General features: G+C 35.8%; 2 protein-coding genes across 3 annotated transcripts; both read right to left on the bottom strand.

Moving 5' to 3' along the window:
• Positions 1 to 814: 814 nt before the first annotated feature.
• On the bottom strand, positions 815 to 8,840 carry smpdl3a (sphingomyelin phosphodiesterase acid like 3A). Of its 2 annotated transcripts, XM_041250206.1 has the most exons (8): positions 8,676 to 8,840; positions 6,713 to 6,926; positions 5,754 to 5,898; positions 5,409 to 5,505; positions 4,719 to 4,882; positions 3,085 to 3,265; positions 2,672 to 2,796; positions 815 to 2,009 (listed from the first exon to the last, which is right to left on the bottom strand). In XM_041250206.1, exons 1-8 carry the CDS (start codon positions 8,794 to 8,796, stop codon positions 1,638 to 1,640), a joined length of 1,419 nt encoding a protein of 472 aa, XP_041106140.1. In that variant the 5' UTR covers positions 8,797 to 8,840; the 3' UTR covers positions 815 to 1,637. The 2 variants fall into 2 exon arrangements, with proteins under 2 accessions (XP_041106140.1, XP_041106141.1); XM_041250207.1 differs by lacking the exon at positions 6,713 to 6,926 and having other exon boundaries at positions 8,676 to 8,763.
• Positions 8,841 to 15,280: 6,440 nt separating this feature from the next.
• On the bottom strand, positions 15,281 to 17,481 carry LOC121315793 (fatty acid-binding protein, brain). Its single transcript, XM_041250205.1, has 4 exons — positions 17,296 to 17,481; positions 16,836 to 17,008; positions 15,881 to 15,982; positions 15,281 to 15,585 (listed from the first exon to the last, which is right to left on the bottom strand). The coding sequence occupies exons 1-4, from the start codon at positions 17,366 to 17,368 to the stop codon at positions 15,535 to 15,537; spliced, it is 399 nt and encodes a 132-aa protein (XP_041106139.1). The 5' UTR covers positions 17,369 to 17,481; the 3' UTR covers positions 15,281 to 15,534.
• Between the last annotated feature and the right edge of the window lie 3,758 nt (positions 17,482 to 21,239).

The following is a 21,239-nucleotide window of genomic DNA, read 5'->3' as shown; positions in this document are numbered from 1 at the left end:
CACCCCAGCGAGCAGGGTGTTACAGTAATCGATCCTGGAGAAAACAAAAGCATGAACCAATTTAAATGCCAAATCTGCTATTCAAATGATGCCAAGTTGTTGTCGATATGCACATCCTAATCGGATTTAGCACCGTTTCTGTGTGGTAATATCAGATCCATTGTATGTGTGTACTGCACATAATAAGAAATCATAAAACAGCAAAGGGACAGTAAATGAAAGTAATTTGAAATTATTACTCTTTAGAAAAACTGTGGTATACTCATTTTTTGTAAATTTGACATTTAGTACTTAACTTTTACTCCTCATTTATATGTATTTGAATATTGCATTTTCCATAAACTAGGCTATTTTAATGTATATGAAGGGTCATTTCCAATAAGGAAATGGGGAAAATCCATGCCATTATAACACACAGGAGGCTGTATGGTCCAGTCGTTATAGAAAAGGCCTTATAACCAGGAAGTCCCCAGTTCAAATCCACTGACTCATTGTGTGACCCTGAGCAAGTCACTTAACCTCCCTGTGCTCTGTATTTCGGGTGCGATGTTGTTGTAAATGACTCTTCAGCTGATGCATAGTAAACACACCCTAGTCTTATATCTTTTAAAACGCTTTGTGATGGTGGTTCACTATGTGTCCTCTATATAAAATATATTAAAATTAAAAATGGGGAAAAAAAAAAAATTGCTTAAAGTTTGGCTTCAGATTTGAAAATACCCTCCTGGGTCCTTAACAGAAAAATACAGTAATCTCTGAATATAAAATTACTATAGAACCATTATCACCACACAACATGGCACAATATTTGAACAACAATAAAATTATTTTGTTTATTAAAAAAAGAACATTAAAATGAGATACAGTATGCGGTATCAAGCTCATTGTATGATTATAAAGGTCATCCTTCTTCCTACTGTACCTTTTAAAAAGAAGATTGTCATAGAAATAATCTGAAAAGTATATCAATATATTTATCTAAAGCAAAAAGAATCCCTCTTAAAAAATGCAAGGTTCAAAATAGCTATTCCCAGCATAACACAGACAATTGTAGTATCAGTTTAATTAACTCTAAATACAAACGGTACTGAACTTGAACTCAAGGAAAGTTATTATTTCAGTCTGTGACTAAAGTGTGGGGGTTAAGCATGGACACACATTGACAAGGAATGTTTAAGATGGACAATAACTCTTTGTGAACTGTCAAAAGACAGTAAATGACACAACTGAAGTATAAAGCTGTGGCTGGCTATGGCAATGATCTTGTTTTCTAAATGGCATTTAAAGGTATTTTGTCTTGCACTGTAAGAACATCAATCAAACAGCACGTTCATATACTGATTTCACATAGTATTGGATACATGGTAGAATAGCACTGTGGCAGTAATAAAGTTTGTCATCGCTTCTTAACAGCTGGTATGATGTACTACACCAAGCCCTGTAATTGTTATGTACCTAGTTTATGCATTCAAAATGGGTTGCATACTCTTGTCATAGAAAACAGTAAGGATGTGTATTTGTGTTCTACAGCAATATCCTGTTGCTAATCTAGTGTGGCTATAATTAAAGGTGAGGATGTAGCCTCTTAAAAAAAACATATCAGCAAAAAAATGCAACAATCTTTGGCAACAATAACATTAATAAATGACACCATGTGTATGTTTTTGTTCTCTCTTATATGTGGTCTGTAATAACCATTCTAGTCGTGTGTCTGCCCTCTTGATACAAGCTGAATACGAGTCATGGTCTAAGAACTGTATTGAGCACACTTGATTTGCTTTACAGAATCCTTCACAGACAATACTGTTGTCATAACTTACTATGAAATTATTAAAATATTGCTGAAACTCCTTACTGTGTGGTTTTTCAAACCTCTGTGCAAGCTCATATAAACTCTTTGGCTGAATATCTTTAATATTAAAGAATTTGGTCATGATGTATTCCAGTTTCCAGTCAGGTTTCTTTTCTTCATTGGCTTCTGTAAGATTCAGGTAATACTGCCAGATGTCCTAAAACATGGATATTAAAGTAAATAAATATGGGTGCACTGTGTACCAAAAACAGGAGATCATAAAAAAATCAGGTGACATAATGATCCTTCAACCCTTGTTGACTCGGGTAGATTATAGAAGCAGGCTAAGTAAACAGAGTTGAAAGTCAAAATGTCACATGAACCAGGAAGCAAATAAAAAAAAAAAAAAAAAAAAAAAACTACACGGCCTACAAGCAAGACTGCATCCAGTTAGACTGTGCAAGAGAGACAATCTCAATAATTGCCAACGTCATAAAAAGGTAAGCAAAAACAATACTAAACTTTGGAGCTATTGCCTTTATTTTCAAAGCATTTTTAAACTTAACTCCTATATTGAGATATACAACACATTGAGTACTTAAGAGTACTTGAAATCTAACTTTGTTTGGTTTTAGTTTTGTAAAACTGACAGGCGTTCATTAAAGATTGGAGTAAACTCTTTGGAAATATGGCCCTATTTGTTCTAACCCTAGCATTTTTAGTGTAAAAACAGGCTGAGATTCCACTTAAACACAAGGGTACATAAACATTGAGGAATATGTATTTTCTAATAAAAGGTTGGTGCGCTGTGACAGACATGAATTGGAAATGTGGCAAAGCCTTTGTTAGACACAATAAGGATGGTGCCTGGCAACTTACCAGTAAGTTGTAATCACTGGAGTCATACTGGTATAAACGAAAGCCAGGGTTATTAGACTGAGACTCCAAAACTCCCATGATTGGTGTTACAGCTGGTGCCACAAACAAAGAATTGACAGCATTCCCTTCAAAGATAAAGATTAAAAATTACTTCTGAAATGGTTATTTTCTGTAATTGGTTTCCAGATGTACCTGGAAATATAGTATTGTTTTTAATTAAATGGCTATGCATAAATCCATCTTACAAAACATTTGAAGAAATCCTGCAAACATTTGTACTGAATAAAGCCCCTAGGCATAAATACAGGAATATTGTTACCAGCCTAAAACAAAAGCACGTTATCAGTCTCTTTTGTATAAATATCAATAAATAAATAAAATACTCTGAACACAAATACAACTGTTTAGAGTACCTTGCTCATCCAAGAGGACCATTATGCTGTCTCTGTGAGTGTGACCATAGAAGTGACCTGCTATGACATTGCTGTATTTGCGGAAAATGCTCACGAGTCTTTCATTGAAGTGTTCTCTTACTGCAGTGGTATTTCTTGCAAAAGGCAGGTAACCAACAGGGACATGTGCAATGATGTACACCTTCCAAAAAATAGACAAACATTGTGCTAAATTTCTTACACTCCTACAAAAGAAAATACTTTTTTTCAAAGGAATTGTCTATTGTTTCATTATTTGGTAATCACAATTATACTAAATTAATTCGATTGCTTAGCTTCACACACTCCCACGCACATCATTTCATTGGAGTTGTACATTTGATGTGACAATACCCTACAGAGTGCTGTATGATACAAGCTAATATCTATTCCACAAGAGTTCAGAGCGGCTTTGCTCTCGCCCTGAGTGGCTGAAAATCTGCTTTTATTATACACAGCATATTATACACTGCTGTGCAAAAGTCTTAGACATGTTGCATTTTTCTACTCTGATGCATTGTGAGTATCAAGAATTTACTCAAAGCCTCCACTAGTGTTTTCTACTATTATAACAATACTTGAAGATAATATCCTTACGGAATAGAAAGAAGACAAGCGTTGAATTGACAACAGAACTGGCAGATGGCACAGGTGTCGTTGTCCATCAAATCAACAGTATGAAGGTCACTCTTGAAATCAGGACTTAAAGGATGTGTTGCAGTAAGAAATACCTGTTAAGAAAGGGGAACTAAAATATGCTCAAGAACACAGAAATTGGACTATGGAACAAAGGTCAAAGGTGCTTTGAACTGTTGATGGATGTACAATGACACCTGTGATTTCTGCCAGTTCTGTTGTCAATTCAATGCTTGTTTTCATTCTATTTCTTAAGGATATTATCTTCAAGTATTGCTTATCCTTGTTAGGTAGCTTTCTGGTTCTTCCAGTCCTGGGTTTGTCCCTTAGAGATGATGTTTGTCTGTACTTGTTGATTATGCTTTGGATACCACACCTTGAAAATCAAGTGATGCGAGCTATTGCACTCAATGTTTTTCCTTCTTTATGCAAGTCAAGGTTGTTATAATAGTTAAAAACACTAGTGGGGAGGCTTTGAGTAAATGGTTGTTGCTCATAATGCATCAGAGTAGAAAAATGCAACATACCTAAGACTTTTGCACAGCAGTGTATATATTCTTTCCAAACAGATATATAGGAATAATTAAACAGTGTAGCTAATTTTAATGGAACGGAACCTCCATCTGATACAAATACATCTCAGATGTGAAATTTCAGAAATGCCGATTGCCACTGCCACGATGGGACTCAAAATAACCACAAACTTGATACTTGGTACTTGATATATTGTTCTTAAGGCTTTCATTCTCATATAAATGAAATAAAAATGTTTCTTTTGGGAAAAATTGCATCTGATCATTTTGGGGATAGATGGATGAACAGCAAATATGTTTGAGACATACAACTTGTTTGTTGAAGTGCTTTCTGTGTGACAGTAAAGTAATATGGGGCATTTCTCAGGGGCTTTAATCAAAGGAGAGGTCCCAGTACAAACTATAGGGAACCGTGTTTTGGAACAACTTTTTAATCAATCATTTTACTTTTTCGTTAGTCTGTTGAGAAGTGTCCAATGTTCCTTCGAGCCACTCAAACTGTCCTGCAGGGTCTGTCATATTCTCAGTCGCATGGTTTGGACTGTAGTACAGAATGGTATTCAAGCTTATTAGCCTTAGGTTTGGCTTCACAATTTGTGAATAGAAACCACCTAAGGAACAAAACAACATAAGTGTTAACTCCTTACCGATAGGGTGACCATTTGGTAACAGCTTATTTGCATTATTGATGGGCTTAGGGTTAGCACTATTAGTTAATAATGCTAAAATACATGAATAAATCATGCAAATGAAAAAGTAAAGCCTACATGTTTATATCATACAAAAGGTAAATGCTTCTGAGGAAGAACATGAACCAGTAACCCCCACAATATATATAATATATATATATATATATATATATATATATATATATATATATATATATATATATATATATATATATAGATATATATATAGATATAGATATATATAAAGGACAAGCTGGAATAAATACATGTGCATTTAGATATGCTTCTTGATGGTTAGACTCTTATTACAATGTATATTATTGCCACTTTATTGTGCCATACAGGACAATGCTGCTTTATAGTTCTTTATTTTTAAATAACTTTTTCAAACTAGTCATCAGTTTATTAAGCTAGGTGTACTGTAGTCAACATCACAGCCTTGTTTTACCTGCTGACAAGGTGCTGAGGGCTTCAGTTGTTAGCCAAGGCTTCCAAAGCTCAGCCACTGCTTGGTAAATTTTATTAGTTGACACAGGGAGCTGATCCTGAAGAGGAAGATGGACAGTTTAATAGCAAACTGCACACAAATAATATCTTTCACTAAACCAGGATGTGGTTCCCAGAAGTAATTATGAAAGCAGAAACAACAGCTCATGAAGGGTCTCCATTACCAAAATACACTGGCTCAGATGCAAAGTTATATCTCGTCATGACAACCTATTAAGAAGAATCTACAGTATATAAAGTTAAATTATTTAGCTTATTCGTTTAATGTCTGATTCTAATCGCTTACCTGTGGCCAATAATCATGGTTGCCTAGGGCTGGGTAAACCTGAAGGCTTGGGAAGAACTCTCGGATGGTACGAGTCATGTTGCTTATAACATCTATGACAATTTCAGTGGAAAGCTCCTTTGCAGGAACATGTGGAGGGCTGTCCCTAAAGCAGAAGGCATATCAGCTGAATAACTTTAAAAGGTTAAATCACTTCTTAAAAATAAACCTTAAAATATGCTAATTTATCTTTGTGCAGTGTTTACCCAGAGGCAACAAGGTTGCCTAATGAGCACAAGACTTGCTTATACATTTTAAAATATTTTTTTCTGCTGCTGTATGACCACATACCCAAAACACCAGTGTGTGCATATATGACCATGTGTGAAATCCCAATTTTAGTGAAGGCCTACTGTATTGCATCCCGGAATCTGAAACAGCTTTAAAAGACAGACACTCTGTGATAAAGGACAACAGCTTTCGAAATGCAAAGTACAAAAGCAGCATTTTTTAACCCTTTGTAAAATATATTCCTTTCCAAGAGAAGTTAAAACACTGAAAATGCTTTCAAGGCTCTGAATCACAAGTGTTTTCTAAAACTGTGGTGTATTTGGGTCAGTGTCTTCAGTGAAGGGAAGTGATTACCACCACAAAATGGAAATAACACATGTCAGTAATTAGCACAGTATTTTTTCATTAAATCTAAGGGCCACAGTCACAAAGCATTTACCTCCATGCTATGTTTGTTTTACAGAACGAGCAAGATACAACAGGGGCATGGTTGAAGTCTTATATTAACTGACTGTTTGTTTTATCTGATGCTTTTTAACATTCACATTTTTAAAAATAAAAATGGTGTTAACTTATTTGTGTTTTATAAATCATACACACAAGAAACCACAGAGGAACTTACAAATCATCAAAGGTTGTTCAGCTTTTTAAATAATATACGTTATTTCGTAATATACAAAAATATGTACCCTGTCCAAATCATAAATGCTGGTTGCTGATCCACATCTTTCATGTGCTGAAAAGCTGACTGAATCAGCTGATAAGGTGAGTCACACATAAAATCCCCCAAAAACCCTGGGTTCTTGGCTGGGAAACCCTTAGATGAGAAACAAACTTTGGTGTGATCATCTGTGAGGTGGTAAGTTGAGTCCAAATGCAAGTCAGATACATGCCAAAACTTCCCTATTTAAAAAAAAAAAAAAAAAAAAAAGTAGTATGTCATTTTTACTATTACTGGACTTCTGTTACATTAACATAACAATTGTTCTGTATGGCAAAAAAGATCACAGTAAAAACAAATCCATAAGCAAGGATATCTGCACAATAAGCACAATATCAAACGTCACTCCACGAAGCATCATTACAGAAGATCACATGTTTTCATGTTTCAAAAGTGGATAATCAGTTCTCTAAATATATGCAACTGTGATATACAGACAGGCACAGACAGCTTGGTTTGATAGCTGACCGCCTGGCCGATTGGACGTAGACCCCAGAAATTCATTAGAAAGGGATGCAAATGAACTAAATAAAAGTGATGTGCTTTCTGCACTTTGATGATAACTTGTGTAGGGGCAGTCCTGCCTCTCTAACCAAAGTGTCAAAATTTGATTTATGATATAGTCAATAACTTAAACAAAAAAAATATTCTAAAACCTTCAATACAACTGAACAAGCGTTTCTAGGGATACATGTAAAATGTGTGCCATTAAAAGAGACAGACAGACTATATATATCTCCAGATTATAATATATTTAATAATTTATAATAATGAATGTCCCTTGCAAGATTCATCACAGTTGGACTTGTGGTTCTCTAGAGATTATTAATGTACAGGCTTTACTAAGTAAACAAGCCTGTCAGTATCCTACTTGCCCTTCCGAGCTTGTAAATTCAGAGCGATCACTGTGGTGAAAAAGCTGATGACCGTGACTTATATAAACTGTATGTACAGAACAGTATAGAACAGGGGGAAAAAAAGCAATTAAACATTAAATCAGAGTCTGATAAGAGATTCTCCAGATCTATGGAATACTAAGTGACAAACAGATAGATGTACATGAATGGACACACAGAAACATCTATATGTGAAACTCTCAATGACATATGCTAAACAATGTTATTAATGCATAAACACATAAACAGCAAAATCACATTTGTACACAAGTTGTTTGGCCAATTAACCCTTACTACTATAGTAGTACTATAGTATTTTCTAGTAATTTGCAGTATTTTGTAGTAATACTACAGGGCATCCTAGTAGTGCTATAGTGCTTTATGGTAGTAATATATAAAAGATAGTAATAGTATGGTATTTTACATTATTTTGTAACAATACTTTAAGACAGCATGGTTCTACTATAATAAACTACAGTGATACTGCCAAGTTAAACCAAGTTATACACAGCACACTAGTACTATTTTACAGTACTATAGTATTCTCATTTTACTCGTACAGTACTATAGTGTTTTTATAGTAATACTATACTACTTTTTGGTAAGGGACAAACACAACTGTCTACCCTAACCTAACCTAACCTAAACTTATCTGTTTATCAACAATAATTCTAAGGCTAAGGAAACACAAACCCCTTATTGGTAAAACTAGAAAATTTAAATTAGTCCCCCCCCCCCACTCCCATGCAAACAGAGAAAATCTATGTGTGACATTAAAACTTCTGTGGCCCCAGGGCCTGAAGGGGTTAATTATAATGCCGTCAATACCGGAGGAATTGCGTTTTAATTCATTTTGACACGGCATCCATCTGCAGTGATACAAACAAACACAAATAATGACTGTAAATATGTTGTTTAATCTTCTAATAAACCATCTGCTCGGTACCGGCAGATGTTGTTACACGTATCGACACAATACAGTGTTGCAAATGTCACTAATGTATTACTCTTGTCAAAAATATTCAGTTTTCTCACCAATAGCCTCTTCAGCAGTATGTACGTGATCCCTGTTGTCCAGTGGCGCAGGTGAAACAAAAGAACTGCTCCACAAGCCAAGAATTAACCAGCAAACACAACATTGCACACTTTCGACCATGTTTATACTGCTCTGACTTGTTCTTCCACGATGTCAGCATTCCATACACGGGACAGAGACACGAAACACAGTCACGTGGTTGCATTGTGAAATCTGCGTTGCTGCAGTACAGTAAAGGTAACGGCGTATGTTTACGTTTTAAGTAAATGAAACTGTCTTGTAGTTTGCACTGACCGTGTGTTGGTGATAATACCTAAATTAAGATTTTTGCAGGAAACCTGGCAATGGTCGTTAACAGAAACAAATTAAACAAGTATGGGGCTTTAGCATTGCTCCATTTTTTCCCCTGGGACAGTTTGGGACAGTTCAGGCTTTTTAACTAACACCTCAATGCATTCTGGTAAATGTAGTCAAGCTTCTCTTAAAGAAATGAAACAAGTGAAAGGTACCTGAGACAGGTAAAAGGTACCAGAATGCACTGTAATGTGAGTTGAAAAGCCTGAACTGTCCCAGTGTACACCCTACCATAAAAAAGCTATTTAAATTCATGGAGATTTTATTTAAACAGCCTGCAATGGAAATTGTTTTGCACAATTTTGCCCTGTCCTCCCCACCCTGCCTGGAAATCATATCCATGTTAACCCAGGTTTGGAGGTTGCATGACAGGTTTAGGGTGCTTGGCTAAAGCCCCTCCACCCTCATTTTCAGATATAGTCAAGAGAAATGGCATACTAAGGGACTGAAACGTTAACCCTTTGCATCATGCTAAAATGCCAGGCCAATTCAAATGTATCATTAAAAAATTGCATGACAAGCCTAAAAATTGCTTTTGCACGTAAGCATATTCACTGTCACTCATTTGCTTGTTTTACGCTAATTGTTTTACAGCACTGTGTTGCCTTTTCTAGGAATACCAGAAAATAACAATTCAGTTGAGCTCTGGCCAGAAGCTTTTTTCTCAACTGCAACAGATGATATTGAATCACTAAATATCACTTCATTAAGTTTCACTTTAATTTAATTGGCAAAGTGGTGGACCTTACTTGTTAAATCTAGATTGCCCCATATTCTTGAAGAACAGAACCCGGGGCCTGGTCTGATCACATTTCTGTACAAATAGCCTTTGTTTTGGTGCGCCTGTGCTTTGAGTGCTGCATTAACCGAAATGGCTAATGGTGTGTTGTTAAATTAATGAATGAAAGTGCAAATTGACAATTCTGGTAACACAGGCCTCTATTCATCAAAATGTTGGTGTTCAGATTTTTTGTAGAAATGTTTTCCGAAAGTTTCCTGTTTACATGTGTTTTTGTTAAATGGGGAGTGATTCATCAAAGTTTTTTTGGAAAAAAAAAATACATTGGGAAAGTCTTTTCAGTCAGATATTCTACCCGTTTGACGCATAAATTAAGGATGCTTTACATGGGGACCACCTTAAGAGCAACCTAATTTGAATGAAAACTGTCAGAGTTGATGATTTTTTTGCTGTAAAACGGAATGAAAGAGCAGGCTTTAATGAAGCACACAGATATAAATTAGTGGGTTTAAACCATCCTACTTCTTTTTAAGCCTATACTCGTATAATCCAGTGGCGGAGCAATTGGTTCAGCAGGTGCAACTGCACTCGGGCCCAGGCACACGGAGCGGTTCGAAAGGGTTAATTTATTTATTTTTTTAACAATGGTAATATCCTTTGCATTTATACTTGTAGATCATACACATTTGTATTACTGTAGCTGCCGGTGTGCGGTGCCAGTAATTCAGATTCTACTATCCTCCCTCATTTCAACGGTTATTTCTATTATCTTAATTATCCTAACCTAAAGTAGGCGAGTAGAAAACGTTCTCATTACGTACTGTTTCATAAATGCTAACATTCTGACAATTAAATATAATGCAATATTGAACACTTGATTTGGTGTGCTTGATATTTATAAAAAGGGTTAAATCAACGTTTGGGGGGGGGGGGGGGGGGGGGGGGAGCACAATAAGGTCCTGCACTGGAGCCCATCTTCCTCTTCGTCCGCCACTGGTATGATCAACTCGTTTTTACCTAATCTGCACTGTCACAGCACACAGCTTTGTTATTACTTAGAATTACAGGGTAGCAAGAGAGGCAAGTATTTTTTTTTTCTCTCGCTCTGATACTTTGTAAAAGTTGTAAATGTTAAAACGTCATCACTAGTAACCAATGAGAGAGCACTCCGAATTACGCGACAGGTGTCGCAGCCTAATGCTTACCCCCAGATATCTGGGCTGTGTAGTCCAGTGGTTAAAGAAAACTGACTTGTAACCAGGTCCCCGGTTCAAATCCCAGGTCAGCTACTGACTCTTTCTGTGAGTCTGAGCAAGTCAATTTCCTTGTGCTTTGTCTTTCGGGTGAGACGTTGTTGTAAATGTTCACACACCCTAGTCTTGTATGTCGTAAAGCGCTTTGTGATCAACTATCAAAGGCGCTATATAAAAAATAAAGATTATATTCCCTTTCTCCTTCTCTATCATCTTCTGCTGGCCGACTTGTTCTCTTCCCCTGTCCTCCTGTAGTGGAACCAGCGAGGTTAAACTCAGGAGTGTTCAGTCGTTTATTGCTTTCTGCCGTCTTCTCAAAACCCACTTATTCAATCTTTATTTGTAAATTCCTATGTATTTTTCTTTACTTAAATTTATTTTGTATATAGGATTGTATATATGTGTTTGTTTTTGTATTTTTATTTTCTGGAATTTGTATACTTTTATATTTTGTTTAATTTTATGGAAGTCGCTTTGGATAATGTCTGCTAAATAATTAAGTAATAAAATAAAAATAATTAAAAATAAATAAATAAAACAACAGCGCGCGGAAGTCCAGAGTACGTCTTCGGAATGTAGATAAATAAATGAACCAGACACAACGGTAAGAATTCATATAGTGTACATCAGTTTACTTTCATCAGTTTGATTTTATCAGGTTTGTGTTCTTGTGATTTTTATATATTAATTTACATTTTGTTTAAATAAGTAGCTAATCGGAAAATTTTTAACCCATATGTGTGTAATGCGTTTACCGGTTTATTTCAACAGTACAGACCTGTACAGGTCTCCAGAGCATAGCATCAAATCGTAAACTTATACAGTCAGATATATATATATATATATATATATATATATATATATATATATATATATATATATATATATATATATGTGTCTCACACACACACACACACACATCGTGGTTGGAGTAGTAGATAATATAAGTATATATATATATATATATATATATATATATATATATATATATATATATATATATATATATATATATATAGACACACACACACACACACACACACACACAGTGGCTTGCAAAAGCATTCGGACCCCTGACCAATTCTCTCATATTTCTGAATTACAAATGGTACATTGAAATTTCGTTCTGTTTGATGTTTTATTTTTAAACACTGAAACTCAGAATCAATTATTGTAAGGTGACATTGGTTTTATGTTGGGAAATATTTTTAAGAAAAATAAAAAACTGAAATATCTTGCTTGCATAAGTATTCAACCCCTGTGCCGTGGAAGCTCCCAGTTTGCACTGATGAAAGAAATTGCTCTAACGAGGACACAATTACCTTACCATTCGCCTCCACCTGTGAACCATTAAAGTTGCTTTCACATTTTCTGGATAAAAACCCCACTGTTGAAGGATCATTGGTAAGGCTGTGAGTCTGAAGGAAAATGAAGACCAAAGAGCATTCTACAGAAGTTAGAGATAAAGTAATACAAGTGCATAGATTAGGGAAAGGGTACAAAATAATATATATAAAAGTGTTTGGATATCCCATTGAGCACAGTTGGATCAATAATCAGGAAGTGGAAGCCAAGAAAAGGCCGTCCTTCAAAACTCAACGCTCAAACAAGAAGGAGACTTGTGAGAGAAGCCACAGAGAGGCCAACAATCACTTTGAAGGAGCTACAGAGTTCAGTGGCTGGGAGTGGAGTAATGGTGCACCAGTCAACCATATCAAGAGCTCTGGATAACATTGGCCTGTACGGGAGGGTGGCAAGAAAGAAGCAGTTACTCAAAAAGTACCATCTGAAAGCATGTCTGTGACCCAGAGTGACCCAGCTGCGATGTGGGAAAAGGTTTTGTGGTCAGATGAGACCAAGATAGAGCTTTTTGGCCAAAACTCAAAGCGCTATGTGTTGTGCAAACCTAACACTGCCCATGCCTCAAGACACACCATCCCTATAGTGAAGTATGGTGGTGGCAGCATCATGCTGTGTGGATGCTTCTCATCAGCAGGGACTGGGCATCTTGTTACAATTGAAGGAAGAATGGATGGAGCAAAATACAGGAAAATACTGCAAGAGACTCTGCTTCAGTCCACTAAAAAACTGAAGCTTGGGAGGAAATTTACCTTTCAGCAGGACAGTGATCCCAAGCACAAGGCCAAAGCAACATTGGAGTGGCTCAAGAACAAAAAGGTGAATGTCCTACAGTGGCCCAGTCAAAGTCCTGATCTCAATCCCTTTGAGAATATGTGGCACTATTTGAGAATATGTGGCACTCTAACCAACCTGAAACGTGGAGCAAATCTGCCAAGAAGAATGGGTCAAAATCACTCCAACACTGTGTGCAAAGCTGGTTCATACTTACCCCAAAAGACTTAAAGCTATTATTGCAGTGAAAGGTGGCTCTACCAAATATTAATGTGTGGGGGTTGAATACTTATGCAAGCAAGATATTTCAGTTTTTTATTTTTCTTAAATATTTCCCAACATAAAACAAATGTCACCTTACAATAATTGATTTTGAGTTTAAGTGTTTTAAAATAAAATATCAAACAGAACAAAATTTCAATGTACCATTTGTAATTCCGTAATATGAGAGAATTGGTCCGGGGTCTGAATACTTTTGCAAGGCACTGTGTATATATTGTTTTAATTTTTTTTTTCAGTATGGATACTGCTTATTTAATTATCCTATGGTAGTGTAACTCCTTACTGCTGAAATATTTACTGAAATTGTACCTTAAGTTTTTGGCAGTATTAGTGGACATTTACTGCAGAAATGTTCTGAAACTGATTATAAGAATGGATGCAATGTATAACAGTGGGACGGGGAACTCCCTGTCTATATGAACAAATTTGGAACTGGCAGGGAGGGGGTTAAATTTCTCCCTGCCAGGAAAACATATGAGAATGTGCCTGGAGCCCTAATTGAATAATTATTAATTGGGCTCCAGTCACAGGGGATAAAAGCCAGGGTAGTGAGCAGGTGTGTGTGTGTGCGTGTGTGTTCTTTTGTTTGAGAGTTTGCATTTATGTTAGAGTTTTGTCTTTTTTTTAGAAGAAAGAAATATCTTGTTTAAAAACTCTGGAACCTGACTGTTTGCGTGAGTTCATTTTGATTATTTATTTTTTTAACCTCTTTTTGTTGGCCCTTGTGCCTGTTTATTTGATTACTTTTGTTTAATAAAATAACTTTATTTTTAATTTAATCTGTCTCTGAGCCTCAACACTCTGTCATTCTGTCACAAACAGTTTTACCCAATGCTTATGAGTATGTTTTATTGTACTACATAGCCTACACCCAACTGTTTTTTTAAATTAAGCTTTAACACTCAACACTCTTAAAATCAGGCAGAAGTTCATATGCAATTTTGCACAGTGCTAAATCTTATACAGATTGTAAACACAAAATGTGTTCATTTAATTTTAGTTTGATAAGGTAATATAATGCATTTACTTGTAAAACAAATGCTGTCTTTTTATTTCTCGTTTCTACCTTGTGTTGTATGACAGCATGTGTTAATGATGTTTATCATATACACACTCAAAATAATTAGCATTGTATGTATTTATATTATTGCTCAGTCGTGATAATGACTTCAGAGATCATAGAAGCAACAATGAGGTTACTCTGGGTTGTCGGAGCTTATTAACCTGAAAATGTTCTCCTTTGCTTCTCCCCAGAGGCCAAGCCCCACCCAAGACCAGCTATTGGTTACATAGCAGTTGAAAACATGGGCTAAAGCTTTAATGACTCAATACTGTCGGAAACAGTCTTTAGTAAGAACTTTTGGGACTGCCACTTTGATAAATACCAGACAGCTCTAATTATGGATGGTTCAATTTTTTTTGGGAGGGGGGGGAGGGGGGGGGGAGGGGGAGGGGGGGGGGGGGGGGAACTAGAGCACCCCCCCCCCCCCCCAAAAAGAACGGAATTATAGTCCAAGCTCAGCTAATCATGCATGAGTACCATGATCGTACACATGTACTGCTGCAATACTGGACGCCCTGTTTACTTAAATTAATCAAAGGCAAGCAACCTTGGTCCTATCTGTCCATTGCATTGCTCTATCCAGTTCTTTAATTATTAATTGATCTTCAGTGGGGTCAAGCAATTTGGGTCCTGGTTGGAACAAAGTCCTGTAGACTGGAAAAGCTCTTCTTTATGACTATTCTGTTGATCTCAACAGTGTTTAAGAAAGAGTCTGAGATGCCAAGAAGTTATTTTTGAACAGCTGGTAAACAAGAGTTAATGGAACAAAAGAAACAGCAGTGGACTACATAATAAACTTTATTTCAGTCTGTTTTGCACTGGTTCACAAAAAAAATATCTCATATGAAACCGTTTTATCATTTTGAAGGTTTTTTTTTTTTTTTTTTTTTTTTTTAAACTGAGCTTATAAAAACATTATCTTCACAAAACATCTGAGCTGATGAAATGCAAACAGTAATAAAATACCGCTGGAACTCTGTAGTCCAGTAAACAGGGCTGAAATAGATTTGGAGACGTAGGGTTCGAAGCAGAAATCATGCCTTCTCGTATGTTCGGACAGCCTGGACATCACCAAAAGTTACAGTCTATAATAAAGAAAAAAAAAATACAAACAGATTAACTAATTACACTACAACCTGTACTACACCACAAGAAGCAAGCGACTACCTGCTACCTTTAAAACAAACAAAAAAATACACGTGAATAAGGCACTTTGAATTAATTTAGGATTATAACAAAAACATATAAATAACACTTTGTAAAAGCAAAAATGTGTCTTGTGTCTTATGTCATTCTAACCTAAATACTTATTAACAGTATGTGACTGATATAAGACTTAACGAAAAACCTAACGCATCACTACATGTGTATCTTACTTACCATAACCATTTTGCCGTCCTTGATCTCTCTGATAAATGTGGTCTCCTTGCCGTCCCACTTCTGCACATGCACAAGTTTGTCTCCATCCTGGCTCACAGTGGACTGCAAGATTATTATTATTATTATTATTATTATTATTATTATTATTATTAATCGAATTGATTTGCGTTAATGTTAAAACAACAACATAGATAGAACAACTTTAAAAACAAACAGTATACCTTCAGTATACGTAAATAAACGGTTTTTATTACGGTCATTCTTCATATGCCTTAAAAAAATTAAAAAAAAAAAAAACCGTCTTGTGCTTAGGTGAAAACGGGATACACTATTTGAGAAACAAAGGGGCAGCAAAAAAGTACACACGGGAGTAACTGTCACATTTAACAGTATAAATAACAGCACATATTTAATGAGCTCGAATCATTTGGCTAAAATGTAGGTACATTGAATTTTACGGTATTTGGTACTCAAACACTGCCTTGTTTCGTTTGTTAATTCTCTGGTCTTTAACCCGGTCTGTATTAGAAAGCTTCTGCAGTAAAATCACACATTGAACAGTAAATACATGGCCGTTTCTAAACTTCAAGGAACTTAGTCTTATCTAAATCTTAGCAACAATCTTAAAAAGAATAATGATGATATGTTGAAGCTCGGGGTTATAAAGTGAACTGTTACATTTGAAAGGGTTGTTCATGCTAAAATAAATCTTTGTATTCTTATTATTTAAACTTTATAAAATGCACATCACTACACTACTTGTTAAATCACGGCTTTCATAACTTTTCTGTTTAGTAGGCTACTTTGTTAGGAAATTAAACACACAACAACAAAATACAACGGCACGTTTTCAGAGAATGAATCATTTACAATTACAAATCTAAAACGCCTTTATCTGTCAAGCTTTGAAAAACGATTTTATACATAAAACGTCATTTGATTCTAGTCAACTTACTTTGCAGTTTCTGTCGTCTGCAGTATTTTCATCAAACTCCTCTCCAAGTTTGAAGGATATTTCTGTGTTCTTGAAAGTACTCTGTGTTTTGATCACAATCTTATCGCCCTCTTGGCTGATGATGATAGTTGGTTTAGTAACATTTCCAACTTGCCTTGTCGCAAAACCTACACCTGCAATAGGAAATAAACCCGGATTTATGCACTCGGTGTGTTACCAAACAAGTTGAAGATGTCATGAAAGCATAGCGTTTTGCATAACAACTATCATATAAAGAGGTAGCAGAGCTCTTCCACGCAGCTTTAACAAGGAGAAAGCTTTATAACTTTATAAAGTTGTGCTACCTTGATAAATACTCCAACAGCAGTGCACTGCAGTCTACACAGTGGCTTTACGACTGTTTAATATGATACCGGTGCTCTAATTCACATGTAGCAGTGAAGCTGCTCTTGCAACTTACCTAGGGCTTTCATGTACTCATCAAAGTTCTGGCTGTCAACCAATTTCCAGGTGGCACAGAATGCATCAACCATGTTGTATTTTTTAAAAAAGAAATATGTATGTAACAAACAGTAAATCTGAGGTAAGAGTTGATGTGTTGCACAAATCGACAATAACGTGCTATCAGATCCCTGCACACTCGCAACATTTCTAGCTAACATTAATACCCGGAGACTTGGGAGGAGTTAGACTCAGCACTATGTCTGGACCCCGCGATTGGCTAACAGTTACGCTTTCCTACATTGTGATTGGTTTGAAAATATGGTCAGAGCAAGGTGTTGTACATTGAAAAGAAATTAAGCACTAACGGGCCACAGTTCAATGAGATGACCCTATGCAATAGTAAAACTCTAAGAAGAATACATAAAAATGGGTAATACTTTTTGAAATACAGTGCTTTTGTTGTTTACTACTTTTTTTTTGTTTTGTTTTATCAGCAACCTATTTAATACTTACTATACTAACAAGTTCCCACTATTTGTACAGTAAACTAGTGACCTTACACTTAAAACTACCTTTGGTGAAAATACACAAGATGTATTTCTTTTTAGTGATGCAGCAGTGTACACAGAAGGCTATACTGAAAGTCTCTGGTTCAGATCACTTTGTCTTCTCAGCCAGCACCCTTTATACCACAACATTCCTGTTTTAAGTTACACCTGTTATGCCTGGATCATATTCCTGGAAAAACTACACTACAGTCCTGGCAACTGATCCCAGCTAATCTCTGGCTAATCTTTGGCGACCAGTGGGGCACAAGACCCTATTTTTTTTTTCCTTATTATGCTTGGCTACCTTTACCATTTAGAAATGACAGTTAAAACAAATAAGCCACTTTGTGTCCTCTTTCCATCTCAAATTCTTGGTGTTGCAGACAACTTTAATATTGAATGTTGGACACTCATTCTTGTCAAGCTTATTTTTATCCAATTTGTGACACATACCATACAAGCAAGATCTTGTATGACATCGACAGTTTTGGAACATCAGCTTAGCTTTAAATGCCATTTCATTTTTTCCTCTTTCCTTAAACTTTAAATTCAAAGAGATGCATACAGAGATGTTAAAAATTATGTTTATGTACTGTACTGTATATGCCTACAAATTAAATACTTATTTGTATTTCTTGTTTTTTACCATAACCCTTCGTATCTTTTTTCCAGATTATAGAGGCCATTCATTATTGAATGGATGGATACGCAAACATGTACGGTAGAGAGCAGCCCATCAAATAGAGCAGCATTCTGGTATGATATGAAGTATTTCAACAGAACTATATAATGTGGAAAACGCTTCAGCAACAAGGATGATTATATTTTCTACATTCAATTGTCTCATAGGTTCAGTAAAGCAATATGTCATGAATTAAATTATATTCTATTTGGAAAGGGACTCTTCAGCAAATAAAGTTTTTCAAATGGATTATTTCGTGAGCACGGCATAACAACTAATATATTTTGAATGGATTAAAATCATTTTGGGATTACACATTGTAACCTCAACCTCAGACATGTATTTTTAGTCGGCCGCAGCATTTAAAAAAATAAATAAATAAAAAAGAAAAATGTCTACCGTAGTTGATGAGAATTTACAAAACAGTACATCTAAAACAAAAATGTTGCCCTTTGAAACTTACTGTAGCATTATCCTTAGTGCAACGTACTTTAGCATTATCTAAGACACCTTAATTTTAACAGGGGTCTGTTACTTTATGAAAAATGCAATATCTATAGGTGGCCAGGGGTCACTGTGTATAAAAGTTGAATATATACACACACACACACACACACACACACACACACACACACACATATATATATATATATATATATATATATATATATATATATATATATATATATATATATATATATATATATATACACATACACACATTGCTGTGCAAAAGTCTTAAACACATTCAGAAGTTACAGTATATATATATACAGTGTTTTGCAGAAGTATTCACCCCCTTGCAAAGTTTTCACATTTTGTTGGCAGCTGAGCATACTCCACAATGCTTTCAAATTAGACTTTACATGCAGAATCTACACAAACTACTCCACATTGATAAAGTAAAAAATGCATATAGAATATAAATAAGTAAGATTTAAATAGATTCATCTCAGTTGCATAAGTATTCAACCCCTTTGCTACTACAACTATAAATCAGCTCAGATGCAAATGATTGTTTGAAAAGTCACAAAATTAATGAAATGGTTTCCACCTGTGTGTACTCAAAGTGGTTCAACTTGTAGATAATTTCCCTCAGGTATATAAAGACTTTCAAGCTGCAACTCACAAACTGATCCAACAAAGCAATCATGAAAACCAAGGAGCTTTCGAAACAAGTCAGGGATAAATTGGTAGAGAGGCACAGAGCAGGAGAAGGGTACAAGAATATTTCAAAGGCGCTGATTATCCCTCTCAGCACAGTGAAGTCCATCATTAAGAAGTGGAAGATGCATCATACCACCCAGACACTACCTAGATCAGGTCGCCCTCCCAAACTGAGCAGCCAGGCAAGCTGGAAACTAGTTTGGGATGTCACTCTGAAGCCAACAATGACCTTGAGAGATTTGCAAAATTCTGTGTCTGGGACGGGAGTCAGTGTTCACACATCAATAATAAGCCAGTTCCTACACAAAGCTGGCCTGTATGGATGGATGGCAAGAAAGCAGCCATTACTCAAAATGCCTCATCTTAAAGCATGTTGATGATACTGCAGACATGTGGAAAAATGTTTTGTAGTCAGACGAGACAAAAATGTAACTTTTCTGTCTAAATTCCGCGTTACGTCTGGCGCAAGCCCAACACTGCACATTCCCAGTCAACACCATCCCAACTGTCAAGCATGGTGGTGGCAGCATCATGTTATGGGGTTACTTCTCTTCAGCAGGGACTGGAAAGGTTGTCAGGATAGAAGGGAGAATGGATGGTGCAAAGTACTGGTGAATCCTTGAGGAAAATTTGTTTGAGTCAGCCAAGACTCTGCAACTGGGGAGGAAATTCACATTTCAGCAGGGCAATGACCCGAAGCACAAAGCCAAAGCCACACTGGAGTAGTTGAACAAGATAATTAATGTTCTTCAGTGGCCCAGTCAAAGTCCTGACTTGAGTCCAATCGAAAATTTATGGCGAGACTTGAAGATTGCAATCCATCGATGATCCCCAACAAACTTATCAGAATTGGAGCAATTTTCCCATGAAGAATGGGCAAAAATGTTACCATCTTACTATGCAAAGCTAGTAGAGTCCTATCCAAAAAGAAGGACAAGTACTGACTTAGAGGCATAATAAAATTGCAACCAGTAAATTTCATTTTGTACATTTTCCTTATAAGTTTTGCTAATATTTAACCTCCTCCTCGTATAACTGTTCAGTTTAAACACTGCAGCTTTCAATAGAAAGTTTGTTTGAATAACTGTGCTTCCTTATTTTGTAATTCAACAAAATGTGACATTTTTGGTGAATAGTTCTGTAAACCACAATATATGTCGATGTTATAAGCATAAACAATTTATTTAACGCCTCCACTAGTTTTCCACTATTATAACAACTTTGACTGTTATTAATACAGCTTAGATTGGATGAGAAGAAACCAAGCTTGTCATTTAGCAATCTTTAATTCACACTGATCAGAATCTTCAAAAACTTGTGATCACAACAACTCAAAGTAAACTATACATGAGCGGCTAATATGAAGTATTGTAACTAATCCTTCACATTTGGTATTGATCCTGTATACCAGTCCTAGGGTAAAATAAGATACTGGTATTGGAAAAAGTCTTCTTTATTTCTGTGTATTTCCTTGCAGAAAAGGGGTTTCCTTTTCTATAGGAAGCAAAAACAAAGCCTACAGCTATTAAAGTCTATATCTGAATATTTTGAATCTGACTACAT

This window comes from Polyodon spathula, chromosome 5 (assembly GCF_017654505.1).
Source record: "Polyodon spathula isolate WHYD16114869_AA chromosome 5, ASM1765450v1, whole genome shotgun sequence".
NCBI lineage: Eukaryota > Metazoa > Chordata > Actinopteri > Acipenseriformes > Polyodontidae > Polyodon > Polyodon spathula.
This window is presented reverse-complemented; position numbering and strand designations above follow the sequence as displayed.